Source organism: Amblyomma americanum, chromosome 3 (genome assembly GCF_052857255.1).
Source record: "Amblyomma americanum isolate KBUSLIRL-KWMA chromosome 3, ASM5285725v1, whole genome shotgun sequence".
Classification (NCBI taxonomy): Eukaryota; Metazoa; Arthropoda; class Arachnida; order Ixodida; family Ixodidae; genus Amblyomma; species Amblyomma americanum.
Window position 1 is genome coordinate 14,385,324 of NC_135499.1, and position 14,829 is coordinate 14,400,152.

The window sequence follows — 14,829 nt, forward strand, 5'->3', positions numbered from 1 at the left end:
CACTGTACATTAGGCATAACCTCCGGCAATTTACAAACCACTCATGCAATTGGCGCTTACCTTGTCGGAGCCCTTGATGTACTCTACACAAAAGGTATACTCCTGCAATGTTAAGCTGAAACGCAGTACACTGCTGTTCAAGTACTTTGCCTTTGTTAAATATTGCAAGGGTTGGTGGTCAGTCTGATTGATGAATAACGTCCCATACAAGAATTTTCGGAATTTCTCAACAGCCCAGACTATCCCCAAACATTCGCGTTGAATCACTGAGTAGCGAGATTCGCTAGGTAACAACTGTCGACTCGGATATGATACCAGGTGGAGGATTCCATCATGCTCCTGCAGCAGAACGGTGCCTAGCTGACCTCGGGAGCATCTGTGCGAAGCACGGACTGCTTAGTGAGAACTGGAGCTCTTAATACGGGCCCGTACGTTAACGTGTTCTTGAGCTCGTCAAAAGCGGCTTGCCGCTGTAGTGTCCAAGAGAAAAGGTTGTGTTCGTTTTTGCGTGTCAACTCCACGAGCGGTTGGACTTCGTCGGCATTGCCAGAGATGAAATCGCGGTAGCATACGACAAGCCCTAAGACGGAACACACTTGCTTGTTCATCTTTAGAAACGGCACGTAGACAAGCTTTCCGACCACCGTTTCCAACGGTCGGATGGTCCCTTCCACAAGCTGGTGTCCAAGAAAGGAGAAGTTAGTGGCTCTGATTTCACTCTTCTTCGGCTTGATCGTGAGGCCGGACTCGCGCACCCTCCTAAATAGCCTGTTTAAAGTCCAAATATGTTCCTCCCAAGCAGAGGTCGCTACGAGAACATCGTCGATCTAATGAACAACATTGTCTATGCCATGCAACTGAATGCGCATGAGGCGCGTAAAGATAGCCGATGCTGTCTTAATGTCGAAAGGCATATAGACGAACTGATAGTGACCGGATTGGGTAGAGAACGTTGTTTTCGGTCTCCAAGTTTCCTTCAAGGGTGCTTCCCAGTAGCCTTTGGCATGTTGTCATAGATCTCTCCGGAGAACACTCGGACTGAAAGAATGGACTAGGCGACGGGTGTACCCACACAAAGGCACATTTAATACACCCTACGTGGCACACACACTAGAATACAACTAACGAAACTAACACAAAACACAAAGACTATAAATACACACGACCCGGGCACACTGCTACTTGCGTCTACTACTAGTGTTCTACTATTAGCGGATGGCGTTCATGCTCACGGTTCGTTCGGTGTGGCTGCGGCGTTGTATGGATCCAGTAGGCGGCGTCGAGGCTGCGTTCGCCGTGCTTGGGCTGGCGTCGCTGGCGGCATTCGACGCGCTTGGGCTGGCGTCGCTGGGTGCGTCGTACAAGCTCCCGGTCCAAGCGCCCGTGGAGGTGATGCCGGTGTTGTTGGCGATGGGGGCACCGCACGGATGGGTGGCAACAGCGCTGGAGACACCCTTGGCCGTAGCAGGTCGTAGCGTCCTTTGTTGACTCCCCAGAACGGGCTCAGGCACGGCAGGCAGTCCACGATGCGTTGCCGTAGAACGCGAGCTCACCGGAGCAGTAGCCGGCGTCGCTCTCTTCCAGCCAAAGTGTCCCTGACCCGCCGGAGCCTCCGCTTCTCTGCTGTTCCCCCAGTGCCTCGCTTTCACTCGCCCTTTTATAGCATCGGTGTTAGTCCACGTAAGCCTTGTCGTCGTATTCTTCTCTTCTCCACCAATCATCTTTCTCCTCCTCGCCGATTGCTTCTCCATCAATCATCTCTCTCCACCTCACCGAATGCTTCTTCTTCCTCTTCTTTATTCTTCGGTTAATTCACGCCGTCTTCTTCACACCATTTTCCTTTAAAATTTAATTTAGGCTCATTAATATATGCGACAAGGGCCCCCTCTCTCAAGAGTTTTTCCATGAAAAACTGCTCACGTCACCCTCATCTCCAAGCCATCCAGCCAACCGGCTATCGTCTGTGACGATTCTGGACCCAGCACACACAAAACGCACACCACTAACACAGCACACCAAATTGCGTTTTCAGACCACTTACACACCACTGCCGTTGTCCGTACAGAGCCCTTAATAAACATGTTCGTGTCCACAACACACTCCCTTGTATAATCACATAAAACCAGCATTAGCAACAACAACAAGGTAAATCCCACAGATACATTAACAGAGCAAGAACAAGATAAATCCGAGAGACATTCAGGGCTGATCAGTTAGCTCTGTCTCTATAGAAGTCTAATTTGTAATATATGACCCCAGTTTGGCTTGGACCATCCCAAAACATCTCCCCCTTGATTTGGAGAAGAGCTGTAATCCTCTGTCTGCATTCAAATTGGGCTTCTTCAGTATCTCATCCCCTCCGGCGTTTTTCTTCCCACTGAACATGGGCACCTCGGCAGCATCACCTGTCTCCTCAGCAACCACCGAACAAGTTGCCCTGGGGGCGTACCGCCGTACGGGACCTCGCTCTTCATATTTCTTCAACATAACATGGAAAACCCTCTTAGTGCCATTTATCACTACCTCATAATCCATGTCCTTTTTCTTTCGCGTCACAAGGTACGGGCCCTTCCACTGCATAAGTAACCTATTATGATCCATGGGTAGCAACACAAGAACCCTGTTGCCCGGATTCAAATTTCTGTGAATGGCTTTCTTTTCATAACATCCCTTGTGGCGTTCACGCGCCTTTTCCAGGCTTTGATGTGCAAGCCTGCATGTTTCCTTCAATCTATCGCGCAACTCAAACACGTATGTGTTAGTTGTCTTATATCTGACGCAATCTCTTTAATAGCCCAAAGCTCCTTGAGTATTGCAAGTGGACTTCTAACGGTTCTCTCATACAACTTCTCGAAGGGCGAGAAACCAAGACTCGCTTGCGGTACTTCGCGGTAAGCGAACAAAAGAGCTGGGAGATATCTATCCCAATCAGTAGGTCTCTCCTGGCACATTTACTTGATCATATTTTTGAGGGTGCCATTGAACCGCTCTACAAGCCCATTATACATGGGATGATAAGGCGTCGTCAGTAACTGCCTCACTGACAAAAGGCGGTTTAACTCCTTCATTAGTTCCGATGTGAAGTTCGAGCCCCGGTAACTCAAAACTTCCTTCGGGAACCCACAACACGAAAACATTTCCACGAGACCCTCCGCCACTTGGATACTGTCAATAGTTCTCAGTGGAATAGCGTCAGGATAACGAGTGGGCACGTCCACTAGAGTAAGCACATATCTATAGCCTTTGGCGGATACTGGAGAGATTGGCCCCACAATGTCAATAGCAACTCGCTGAAACGCTAGGTCGATGGCTGGCATCTTGCCCAGAGGTACGGGACCAAGTCATCCCTTCGGAACTGTGTGCTCACACACATCACATGAGCGAACAAAGCGCTTAACGTCACTCTGAACACCCGGCCAAAAGAACTCCTCGGGGATCCTAGACACCGTTTTTTGAACACCCTGGTGTCTGGCCATAATGGCGTCATGACCTAAGTGTAGCACGGTCTCTCGCATATCTCTTGGTAACACCATCTGTTGGACACGCCTTCCTGAACCAAATATGCATTCCCTGTGTAGAAGACCATTTACCAATTGATATTCGAAGGACGTGCGACTCTTCTTTTTTTTCACTTTTTCCCCGACTCTTTTGAAGCAGGTCTTCAGGCTAGGGTCTTCTTTTTGCCTAATTGCAATTTCTCCCGGTGTTACGCTCAAGCACATCGCACTAGGAGTAGAGAACGGACGCTGCGTTGCTCGGGCTGTCGCTTGAGCTCTTTTCTCCACTGCCGACGAGAAACTGACTGCACCCGTCTGAGCTGTCGTGGGCCTTTCCTCCTTTGGATGTTCTTCAACGCCGAGCATCCTCCACTCGGGATGGAGGTCTGCGACACCTCTTGCACCCGCAATGTTTCCCAAGATGAGATCGTAAATGGGCTGGCCTACGCATTTTGCCATTACCTGCCCAGAAAAATATGACGTGGACACTATAATTTTTGCTTCAGGAAGGTACCTCACTGTGCTATCTACAAGAGTGACGGCTGACGCTTCCCCTGTAAGATCCTCGTCCTTCACCAGGCTTCTACGAACCAAGACTGTGTTGGCTCCGCTGTCTCTAAGCACCAATATAGGACGGTCTCTTATTTGCCCAACCACCACTGGCATTGCTGCTTTCGACAAGGGTGTTGCACTCACTGCCTCATTTTCCAGCGGCGTTTGCTCTCCTTTCAGCTCTGGAACTTCAGATGGCGTGATAAGTTCTACCCTAGAGTCGACAACGCATGCAGCTCGGTCCTGCGTTCTGTATCGGCACTCATCCAGAGTATGACCCCTCCTCTTACAACCTTGACACACAACCTGTGTTTTCTGGGCAGCGCTACTAGTCCGACAGTCAGCTGCACGGTGTTCCACCTTGCCGCAGAGAAAACACCTTACTGGCGCTTTAGACGCACCGCCATAAGCTCTTGGTTTGGCCGCATCTGTCTCTAGGACCTTTTGGGTTTCCTCCTTTGCCTTACTCAAATTTCTTAGCCCTTGAGCCCCGAGGAATTGGTCTGCAGTGTCGGCGAACTCTTCTAATAAAAACAACTTTCTTTCCTTCAGGAATAGCGCCAGCTTTGAGCTACAACACGCTAAAAATTGCTCTGTGACCAGCTTGTCACGCACCCCTTCAAAACTCTTTTCTGTGTTTGACATATCAAGCCACCTGTCAAAATAGTTGGTCAGCCTGCAGGAAAACTGCTTCGCGGTTTCCGAATCGTCAGGTTGCGCGGTGCGAAATCTCTCACGAAGACCCTCTGCCGTAAGCCTGAATCTTTGGAGGAGTGCCTTTTTGACTTTCTCGTAGTCCATAGAATCAGCAGCAGGCATCCTTCCAAACACATTCAGCGCCTGTCCGACTAAACACATGCTTATTGCCGTGGCCCGTTCACTGCGCTCCCAGCCTTGCCCCAAAGCTATCCGCTTGAATCGTTGCAGATATGCATCCAAATCATCTCTCTTGTCATCAAAAGAAGCCATCAGCTTCCGTGGGCAAACTCTGGCTGGTCTAGGAGATTCTGTACCCGCTAAGGAACGCTGATCATTGTCCGTAATCTCCTCATATCCTCCCGCGACAAGCGCCTGTTTCCACAAAATACACTCCTTGTCCCGTTTTATCCTTCTTTTCTCCTGTTCTTCTGCCTCGCGAGCTCTTTTCTCTTCTCGCTCTTCTGCCTCACGAGCTCTTTTCGCCTTGCGTTCTTCTGCTTCACGACCGTCTGCGCGTGCTTGCGCCCTTTCCTCTCTCTGCCTTTTTGCCTCTTCTTTCCCCTCGTCACAGAGACGCATCGCCTCTCCCTTGCTAAACCCTAGCTTGAGCGCCAGCTCTAAGGTTTTACCAAGTCCATACTTTCTGCCGTCGAGAGATCGGAAAAATTCGAGACAAAACAAAAAAGAAATAGGAAATGTATCCTGGCAGGCTCGCCACTTATCTTTGTCACAGATCTCTCCGGAGAACACTCGGACTGAAAGAATGGACTAGGCGACGGGTGTACCCGCACAAACGCACATTTAATACAACCTACGTGGCACACACACGAATACAACTAACGAAACTAACACAAAACACAGCCTCTAAATACACACGACCCGGGCACACTGCTACTAGCGTCTACTAGTAGTGTTCTACTATTAGCGGACGGCGTTCGTGCTCACGGTTCGTTCGGTGTGGCCGCGGCGTAGTATGGATCCAGTAGGCGGCGTCGAGGCTGCGTTCGCCGTGCTTGGGCTGGCGTCGCTGGCGGCGTTCGACGCGCATGGGCTGGCGTCGCTGGCTGCGTCGTACAAGCTCCCGGTCCAAGCGCCCGTGGAGGTGATGCCGGTTTTGGCGTTTGGGTGGCAACAGCGCTGGAGGCACCTCTGGCCGTAGCAGGTCGTTGCGTCCTCTGTTGACTCCCCGGAGCGGGCTCAGGCACGGCAGGGAGTACACGATGCGTTGCCGTAGAACGCGAGCTCACCGGAGCAGTAGCCGGCGTCGCTCTCTTCCAGCCAGTGTCCCTGACCCGCCGGAACCTCTGCTTCTCTGCTGTTCCCCCAGTGCCTCGCTCCACTCGCCCTTTTATAGCCTCGGTGTTAGTCCATGTAAGCCTTGTCGTCGTCTTTTCTCCACCAATCATCTTTCTCCACCTCGCCGAATGCTTCTCCTCCAATCATCTCTCTGCACCTGACCGAATGCTTCTTCTTCCTCTTCTTTATTCTTCGGTTAATTCACGTCGTCTTCTTCACACCATTTTCCTTTAAAATTTAATTTAGGCTCTTTAATATATGTGACACATGTTTAGATTTTGAAAAATACACCCTGGTAAATATTACATCTGTTCTTGCAATCGGCTCTACATCAGACACAAGAACATCATTCATGCGTAAAATGTCGATGCAAGATCGATAGGTATTGTCTTCCTTTTAATCAGAACGAGGGGGATTTGTATGGACATTTCGAACGTTCAGTGACCCCTAATTTGATCATATCGTCTATCTCCTTTTCGACCACGTCCTTCATGGCAAAAGGCAACGGGTATTGCAGGGTATTCACGACTTCAAAAGTCTAGAGACTGAGTTCACACTCCACTAGATTAGTCCTAAGAATGGTTTTCTGGCGGGCTAGTTGGTGGTTCTAGTTCATGATAAAACTGCGCGAAAAAAACAGGGACAAAAGGCAAGAAAACACGTACGCACACAGAGCACAGAACTTCCAACTTTTATTCGAAAAACGCTTTCGAGCATTCCTTCCCGGGAATCTCGGAAAAGATGTCTGCATACGTGTCAAGTAAGTTCTGGATCTCCTGCTGTTTGTCGTCATCGACCTCGGTGGAGATCTGCACGGCTTCAATTCCTGTACCGTGGTCCGTGCTAAGGACAGGCGGTTGTTCTACTGAGTCACCTTCTTCGATTACAACGAAAGATCACGCCTGCTTGGTCTCTTGGGGCGCACGCTCTTCGTACCGTTTGAGCCTACTGATGCGGCATAGCTTCTTAGTGTGGCCCCAGTCGATCCAATAATCCACGTCGTCCTTTTTGCTAAAAATCACGAATGAACCTTTCCACTGCATCAGGAGTTTATTGTGGCTACTCGGCAATAGAATGAGGGCACGATCTCCAACCCTTAACTGCCGCTTCTTTCTATTCCTGTCATTGTTTCTGCTGAGACTGTTGGGCACGCAACAAATTTTTATGTGCCGCTCTCACAGTTTGCCCGAGACTTTCTCTTAGATCGAGAACGTAACCATATGTCGTCTTCGTGTCTTCTTCAAGCTCTTCCCTTGTCCAGAGCTCTCTGATTACTGCGAGCGGTCCTCGCACAAGTCGTCTCGTCCAAATATCACCTCAAACAGAAAAAACCCCACAGTCGCCTGCGGCACCTCTGTATGCGAACAGAAGCGGAGCGACATAATGATCCCGTGTTTTGGGCTGCTCCTGACTGAACTTGCGCAGGATCTGCTTGAGCGTGGTGTTAAATTTCTCCACCATTCCATTGCACATTGAATGGTAAGGGGTCGTGCTGAGATGTATCAGTGTCAAGAGATCATTGAGGTGTCTCATCATTTCGGAAGTGAAACAGGAGCCCTGGTCAAAAAGAATCTCTCTCGGAAAACCTATTCTTGAAAACACCTCCACCGCACCTTCTGTCACGGATGCTGAATCGATCTTTGGCAGAGCCACGGCATCGGGATACCGCGTGGCAGAATCGACGAGAGTGAGAATATATTTATTCCCTTTCACCGATGCGGGTGACAACGGACCAACAATATCGACAGCGACCCGATCAAATGGAGTGTCGAAAAAAGGCACAAGTCCAACGGCGCTTTCACTACTTTTTCTTTCTGGCACTCCTTTGGGCAGGTGCCGCACGACCTGACATACCTCTTCATCTCCTTCACTACTGGTCAGTAGAAATCTTCCATAACTCGATCTGTAATCTTCTTAATACCTTGACGCCCCGCCAACGGGCTGTGGGCAATCTGTGATCTGCAAGTATTTGGAAGTACTACCTTCAGAACCTCTCTTCCAGAGGGGAGATGATACAGGCAATACAGCAAACCCTAAAGAAAAACGAGTGCGAAGTGCCGTGTTTGCCATGGAACGACTTTCCTATTTTCACCCAACACGCCTTCAATGAACTCATCTTAAAGCAGCGCGAAACACAGGACAAGAGGAAGAAACACGAGACGACACGAGAGCTATTCTAACTGAACTTTTATTTTAGAAGGGTTAGTTATATAGGCACGAATAGCAAGAACCGAAAAAACACACACAAACACCCAAAACATAAAATCGTGATAGTCCGTTAAACCGCACGGGCACGCAGCGGGATGTTAATCGCCTCAGTTTAACAAATGACACGAGCAATCTTAACACACGACATGCAGCCAGATATCATCCTGTCGCCACACATTCCCTGAGAGCGTGAATCTCTTTTTCCACAACATTGATAGAAGGCGAAGCGACAAAAGTTTCAGACGCCTGCCTTATCTGAAATGCTTCAACTAACCCCCTGCAGGTCGGATCTGGGTAACTGAACAAGATATTTGTTCTGTCCAAATGGGGGAAACAATCTTTTTAGATTTCCGGCAATGCACAGCAAGGTTCGACGAAACTGTCCCTTTTACAGTTCTTCGATGTTCAAAGAGCCGCTTATACAGCGGCCTATTTGGCCGATGTACGTCTTGCCGCAGGAAAGCGAGATAGAATAAACCACTTCAGTGTCGCAGTCGACGAGCGGGTTTTTATGTGTAACTGTGCATCTGATCCTTCCTCGGTCATCCCGGCCCTCTAGCTTCTTTCTTACTGCGCTGCAGACTCTGCTCAGCTTATTCTTAGCTGTGAAAACTACTTTTACCCCTTATCTGGCCCCTACCTTCTTCTACCGCTGTGACATCCATGTAGGTACGGAATCCCGAGTGTTCTTGTTAGCGCGTCGTCTTTTTCTTTTTCTTTTGCGAGACTATCGCCTCTTGTAAATATCCTTTCCGATATTTGAGCCAGAGCCACATCTGTAAAACCACCGTCCCTAACCTTCTGAACCTGGCCTCGTCCTGTCCTTCCTCGTCCTGTGTTTCGCGCTGCTTAAAGATGAATACATTCCAACTCGCCCAGTTTTCTGTTCTCGTTCAATGAATCATCGTCGCGTTGCTCTTTTACTAGCATTTCCTTGGTGAACCTCATTGGACCAACGCTCTAAGCAGTATTTCCCTTCTTCGTCCAGAAACTTCCTTTCCAGAGAACACCACTTTTGGGCCCTCGCCCTGACCATTTTCACTGGCAACCCAGTCATTGAGTATGCCGGGACATAATTTAGCAACGCTCTTCGATTTCTTGCAATTAATATCTGTATTTGATGGCTCACTGCTCTCTGGTATATTCCCAATTATGACATCGAACAATGGTGTATCCATGCACTTTACCAGGGCCGTGCCCGTGAAATAAAGGGAAGCGATACAGACTTCTGCATCGGGAACTTCCAGACTACTGCCATCAACAAGGAACACTGTAGATCTCTTGCTGGTGAGAGCTGAGTCAGGAGCTAGGGCTCTCCGCACAAGCACTGTATTGCTATCCATGTCCCGTAAAACACGTACGGGTAGGCCTTGGAGCTCTCCCTGTAGTACAAGCAGGCGTTGGGCGTCTGCAGGTTTTTCCGGACAAGTCCGACCACCTCCTTATCCTCCGCTGGTTCAAGCCTATCTGCTGGCGTGGACACAGTTTCAGAGGCAACACTCTCTGGCTGAACACAACAAGACGATCGCTTCTGCTTTTCGCGCTTTCTTGAGCAGGAACTTACATCATGCCATGTTTTTCGGCAATTAACGTATGGAATATCGTTTCTGCTGAAGGACGAATCCCAACATAAAAACGTAACTGTTTATTCGATTAGCGATGGCAGCGGACGAGCATCCCAACGCCACGCACGTCTCGATAGCGGAAGTAAGAAAGCCGTTTTTCCCAGCCGGGCAGTCTGCATTTAAGTCACCGTCAGTGACGCATGCCTCGGGTGACTCAGCGGTCGCGCTGCGTTTTATCGGTAACGCAGTCCAGCGTTTGGCCGTGCTACAATGGGCCGGAATATAACAAAGCGGTAGCTTAGCAGAAATATGCGCACAGTGTGTCGCCACGTTTACCCCCCCCCCCCCCACCCCGCGCGGAGTGCCCTCAGGGCTTGTAAAAATCGCTGCAGCGTACCCGACTTCCATAGCGTGTAGTTACAGACGCAGGCTGCGCTGTCGGGGGTCTTGGATGGACGCCTGTGGGTGCACTGGTATTTCCCGGTCCGGCGGAATTGATGTAGGCTGGCTTCAGCCGGTCGACAGAGACGCGGACGTCGTTCCCATTAACGCGCAGGGTCAAGGTTTTGTCGTCGCGATGAAGACCTGGGTAGGGTCCGCTGTAAGTTGGCTGGAAAGGCCTGCGGACGGTGTCGTCGCGGAGAAAACTGTGCGTGCACGTTGTTAGATCCTTGAAAACGAGAGGGGCATTATTACAGTGGTGAGCGGCAGGTGACGGGCGGAGGGCAGCGACGGTGCGTCAGAGCCGGGCGACGAAATGGGTGGGATCTGACATCGCGGTGGTTGGTGGTGGTGCAGCAAGAAATTGGCCTTGGATATGGAGTGGCTCCCCGTAGACGGGCTCTGCGTGCGTAGCCTTAATGTCCGGCTGGAAGGTGGCGCTAAGACCCAGGGCAACGGGCGTTATGGTTTCGAGCCAGGTTTAGTCCGGGTGGCATATGATGGCTGCTTTGAACCGTCGGTGGAAACGCTCGATCATCCCCTACGTGCCGGGGTAGTACCTGGTGGTCCTCGAGCGCTCGAGCCCGATGGTCAACCCGAGGAGTCTCAAAAGGTGCGATTTGAGCTGTCGCCCTTGGTCACTGCTGGCGCGTCTAGGGAGCCCGAAGCGAGCAATCAAGGCGGCGAAGAAGGCCGAGTCGACGTCGTCCGCGGTGATTCACTCGAGGGGCCATGCATCAGGCCACCGAGTATACCGATCGATGGCGGTGAGGCAGTAGCGATAGGGTCCAGCTGGGGGAAGGGGCCCTATGATTTCAAGGTAGACGTGTTGAAACCGACCTGAGGGCTGGGGGAATGCCCTAAGTGTTGAAGTGACATGCCTGGTGACTTTAGCGCGCTGGCATTGAATGTAGGAGCGCGCCCAGGTGCGGAAATTGCGTTGCATGGAGGGCCAGACATAGCGGTCGGCCACGAGGCGTGTAGAGGCCTGTATGCCGGGATGGCTGAGATTATGCAGCTGGTTGAAGAGGCCACGGCGATGGAAAAGGGGCACGTAAGGCCTGCTGCGTGCTGTGGACATGTCGCAGTAGATATTCGTTGTCGATCCAGGTATGGGGACTCGCTGCAGCTATAGTAAAGACCCACCCTTAAGAACTTCTTGCAGTTCGACGTCCGTAGTCTGAGCCACACGTCAAAGCGCGTCGGCGACGACGTTGTCCTTCCCGCTGACATGTTAGAGGTCAGTAATAAACTGGGAAATGAACGAGAGCTGGTTCTGCTTGACCGGCGGGAGTTTGTCGCGGTTTTGAGATAAGGCGTAGGTCAGAGGTTTCTGGTTGGTGTATGTAGAATATTATATATATATATATATATAATAATTGGTTTTTGAGGAAACAAAACGGCGCAGTATCTGTCTCATATATCCTTGGACACTTTAACCGCGCCGTAAGAGAAGGGATAAAGGAGGGAGTGAAAGAAGAAAGGAAGAAATAGGTGCCGTAGTGGAGGGCTCCGGAATAATTTCGACCACCTGGCGATCTTTACCGTGCACTGATATCGCAGAGAATACGAGCGCCTTAGCGTTTTTCCTCCATGAAAACGCAGCCGCCGCGGTCGGATTCGAATGCGGAACTCTGGGCCAGTAGTCGAGCGCCCTAAACACTGAGCCACCCTGGCGGGTGTATAGATAGTGCAGTTCGGTGCTTTGAGAATGTGGCGAAAGTGTTGAACTCCTTCCTATATCGCCAGAAGTTCTCTTTAGTAAGCTGGCAAAATCGACGGGCGGGGGACGTGGTTTCGTTGGTGGGACTGGCTGCAGAAGGGGTCGTTTTTCGAGCTGACAGTTTCTTTGAGAAGAACTCCAAGGGATGCCAGGTGTTGTATACGCGTTGCATAAGAGCGGCGCCGACGGCAAAGAGAGGCGTTCGTGAAGGGCCCCAAGGGAGCGTCTGGCACGGGATAGCAGAGAGGTGCGGAGGTGCAGAGAGCAGCTTGGCGTTCTTCGAAAATTTGCGTTAAAGCCGGTGTCCATGTGACGGGTTGGTTTCTTCGTAGACCAGAGAAGGCTTCATGTAGGGGAGCCTGATAGTCGGCTGCGTGTGGCAAGAAACACCTGTAAAAGTTCAGCATGCCGAAGAAACGGCGAAGGTCTTAGCAGTGCTGGGCTGGCGGTAGTTTTGCAGGCCCGAGAGGCGTTGAGGTAAAGGTCGAGTTCCTCTGATGAAACTTCATGGCCGAGGAATTTGACGACTGAAGCGCCCAGCGTCCTCTCTGAGACATTGACGAGTAGGCCGCGGTCATCGAGCCGTTGGAAAAGTAGACGAAGGTGCGCGTGGTGTTTGTCGGCGTTACGGGAAAAGAGTAATATTTCGTCAAGACAGACGAAGCTGAAGCGGAGGCCGCGGACGACTTCTTCGATGAAGCGTTAAAATGTTTGTGCAGCGCTCCTCAGGCCAAAGCTCATGAAGGGAAACTTGAACAAGCCCAAAGAGGTAATGATTGCAGTCTTCGGGACGTCGTCCGGATAGACGGGTATCTGCGTGTAGGCGTTCACCAAATATAGCACGGAGAAAACGTGGCAGCCATAAATGCGATGGCTGAAGTCCTTTATGTGGTGAACGGGGTAGCTGTCCGTATTGGTGCGGGCGTTGAGGGCATGGTAGTCCCCCGGGGTCGCCAGCCTTGGGTCTTCTTCGGGACAAAGTGAAGTGGCGAGGCCCATGGGCCGTCTGAGCGGCGGGCGGTTCCCTCACGGAGCACTGCTTCGAACTCTGCTTTGGCTATGCGCATGCAGTCCGGGGAAGGAGACGGGCGCGGAAGAAAACCGGGGGGCCTAGGGTGGTCCGGGTGTAGTGCACAGCTGTGTGCTGCACATCACGTGGCAAGCCGGTAGGGCTTGTCAAACAGGGAAATACGGCGAGGATGGCGTGGTACGGTGAATGATTTTCAACACCAAGTACTTCGATGCTTGGCTGGTGGGTAGTGTTCGCTGCCCTGGCGAAGAACACTGCCCTATTTACTGCAGTCAGGGAATGTATTGAAAGAAATGATCCTGTTTCCTTCCACAACTCTGACGGTATTTCTATTGATGATTTTGTAACTTTTAAAGCTTTACCTGGAGTCCACTTTTATAACATTTGACCAGCGGTTTTTTTCTGCAGAATGCGGGCATTTTTATTAGATCGTGTGTCGCGCCGGTATTATGTAACAGCTTTCACAAATGGACCAGGTCATTCATCAGGTTTTACCATCTAACAAAGTTTGTAAAGTTTTTAGATACGTGCACGATTTTTTGATTTTTTTAACTAAGGACGCAAGTTTGAACTTTGCTGAAGCTGCACACGATGTTTTATCCAGACAACACGAAAAAGGCTTGCATTTTACATGTGAACCGCCTGTGGACAATTTTTTACAGTTTTTAAATCTTAAGATTGAGTTCTCTACGCATCATGTGCGTTGGGCTTACGCGCCGCGAGCAAGAAAAAAGGCGGGGCTTCTGCCACTTGACGGCCGTGTAACCATAGAAAATTCCGAGAAAAGCGGTTGCGACAAAGAGCATACCACGCTCTTTGCGGAATGCGCAGCCGGTGTCGTCAGCAAGATGTCACTAATTTGTGCAAAATCTTACGTAGGCCACAGTGCACGGTACGTGAACGATCGGGCGTGGTAGCATGTGCTGTACCAGCGCTTGCCCTGTTTTCTTTGCTTTCATTTACGCGTTTCGCGCTGTTTCCCTTTAAAAAAATGTATCACTAACTCGCCCGCTTGGACATAGTGGTGAGCTAACCTTATCGAGAGCAAAGGGCTCTAATTTCCCTAAGCATTGCCAGGCCCGGAAAACATGTCAGCCCCGACTGAATGTGATTAGTCGTTGCGATTCTGCATGTTATTTTTGAGCGGCATTACACTGTGCGAATAATTACACCAACTAGCCTGCAAATATGTTCTTCTCGTAAATTACAAGGTATGCGGGTTCTATGCATAAGTTTAACGTCATTTGCTGGCTGCTTCTAGAAGTTACCAGTACGGGGACCTGCGGCCATGTCAAGCTGCTAATGTGACAGCTTTTTCTGCAGGCCTCTGGCACCCTTTATTCGTAATGGCGATGAACTTATTATTAGCATTATTATTGCGAGAACTTGCTGTTCCTGGCACGCGCTCCATGACAGCAGCCAGGCGTGAAGTGGGAAAAAGTGCACCATTTGCGGGCTGAAAAGCAGTCTTACACCGCGCACTCTGGAGCCGGCGCGCCAGCAACAATCCCACTGCTATGCCATCTGACTGTGCGATGCAGACGAAGATGCCTTCCGGAGCTTCCTCCAGGTCAAGGGCTTCGTGAAGCGCTACGCATCGCTGGCCATCCGGCTCTTCCCAGCGGCGGACGCAACCCAGGCAGGCGACGTAATGCGGGCCGCCTCGCGCTTCTTGGCCGACCACGGGCTCAGGGGAGCCGAGCTGAGCGCACGCGATGAGGCCGACGTCGCCAGGGCGGCTGTGCTCTGTCGTGTACGTACACGCGCGGTGCTGCGGTATCTTGTAAAAGCGCCGTCGTTCATGTTTACTTTGCGCGG

At 50.8% G+C, this 14,829-nt stretch overlaps 1 protein-coding gene across 1 annotated transcript in view; it reads left to right on the forward strand.

Annotated features, from left to right (window-relative positions):
* The window catches only part of LOC144122864 (uncharacterized), a 968,996-nt gene that overhangs the window by 328,709 nt on the left and 625,458 nt on the right, over positions 1–14,829 (forward strand). Inside the window, exon 3 of the mRNA XM_077655844.1 lies at positions 14,553–14,764. Within this exon, the coding sequence (XP_077511970.1) occupies positions 14,663–14,764 (102 nt within the window). The 5' untranslated portion in view covers positions 14,553–14,662. The remainder of the gene's footprint in view (positions 1–14,552; positions 14,765–14,829) is intronic.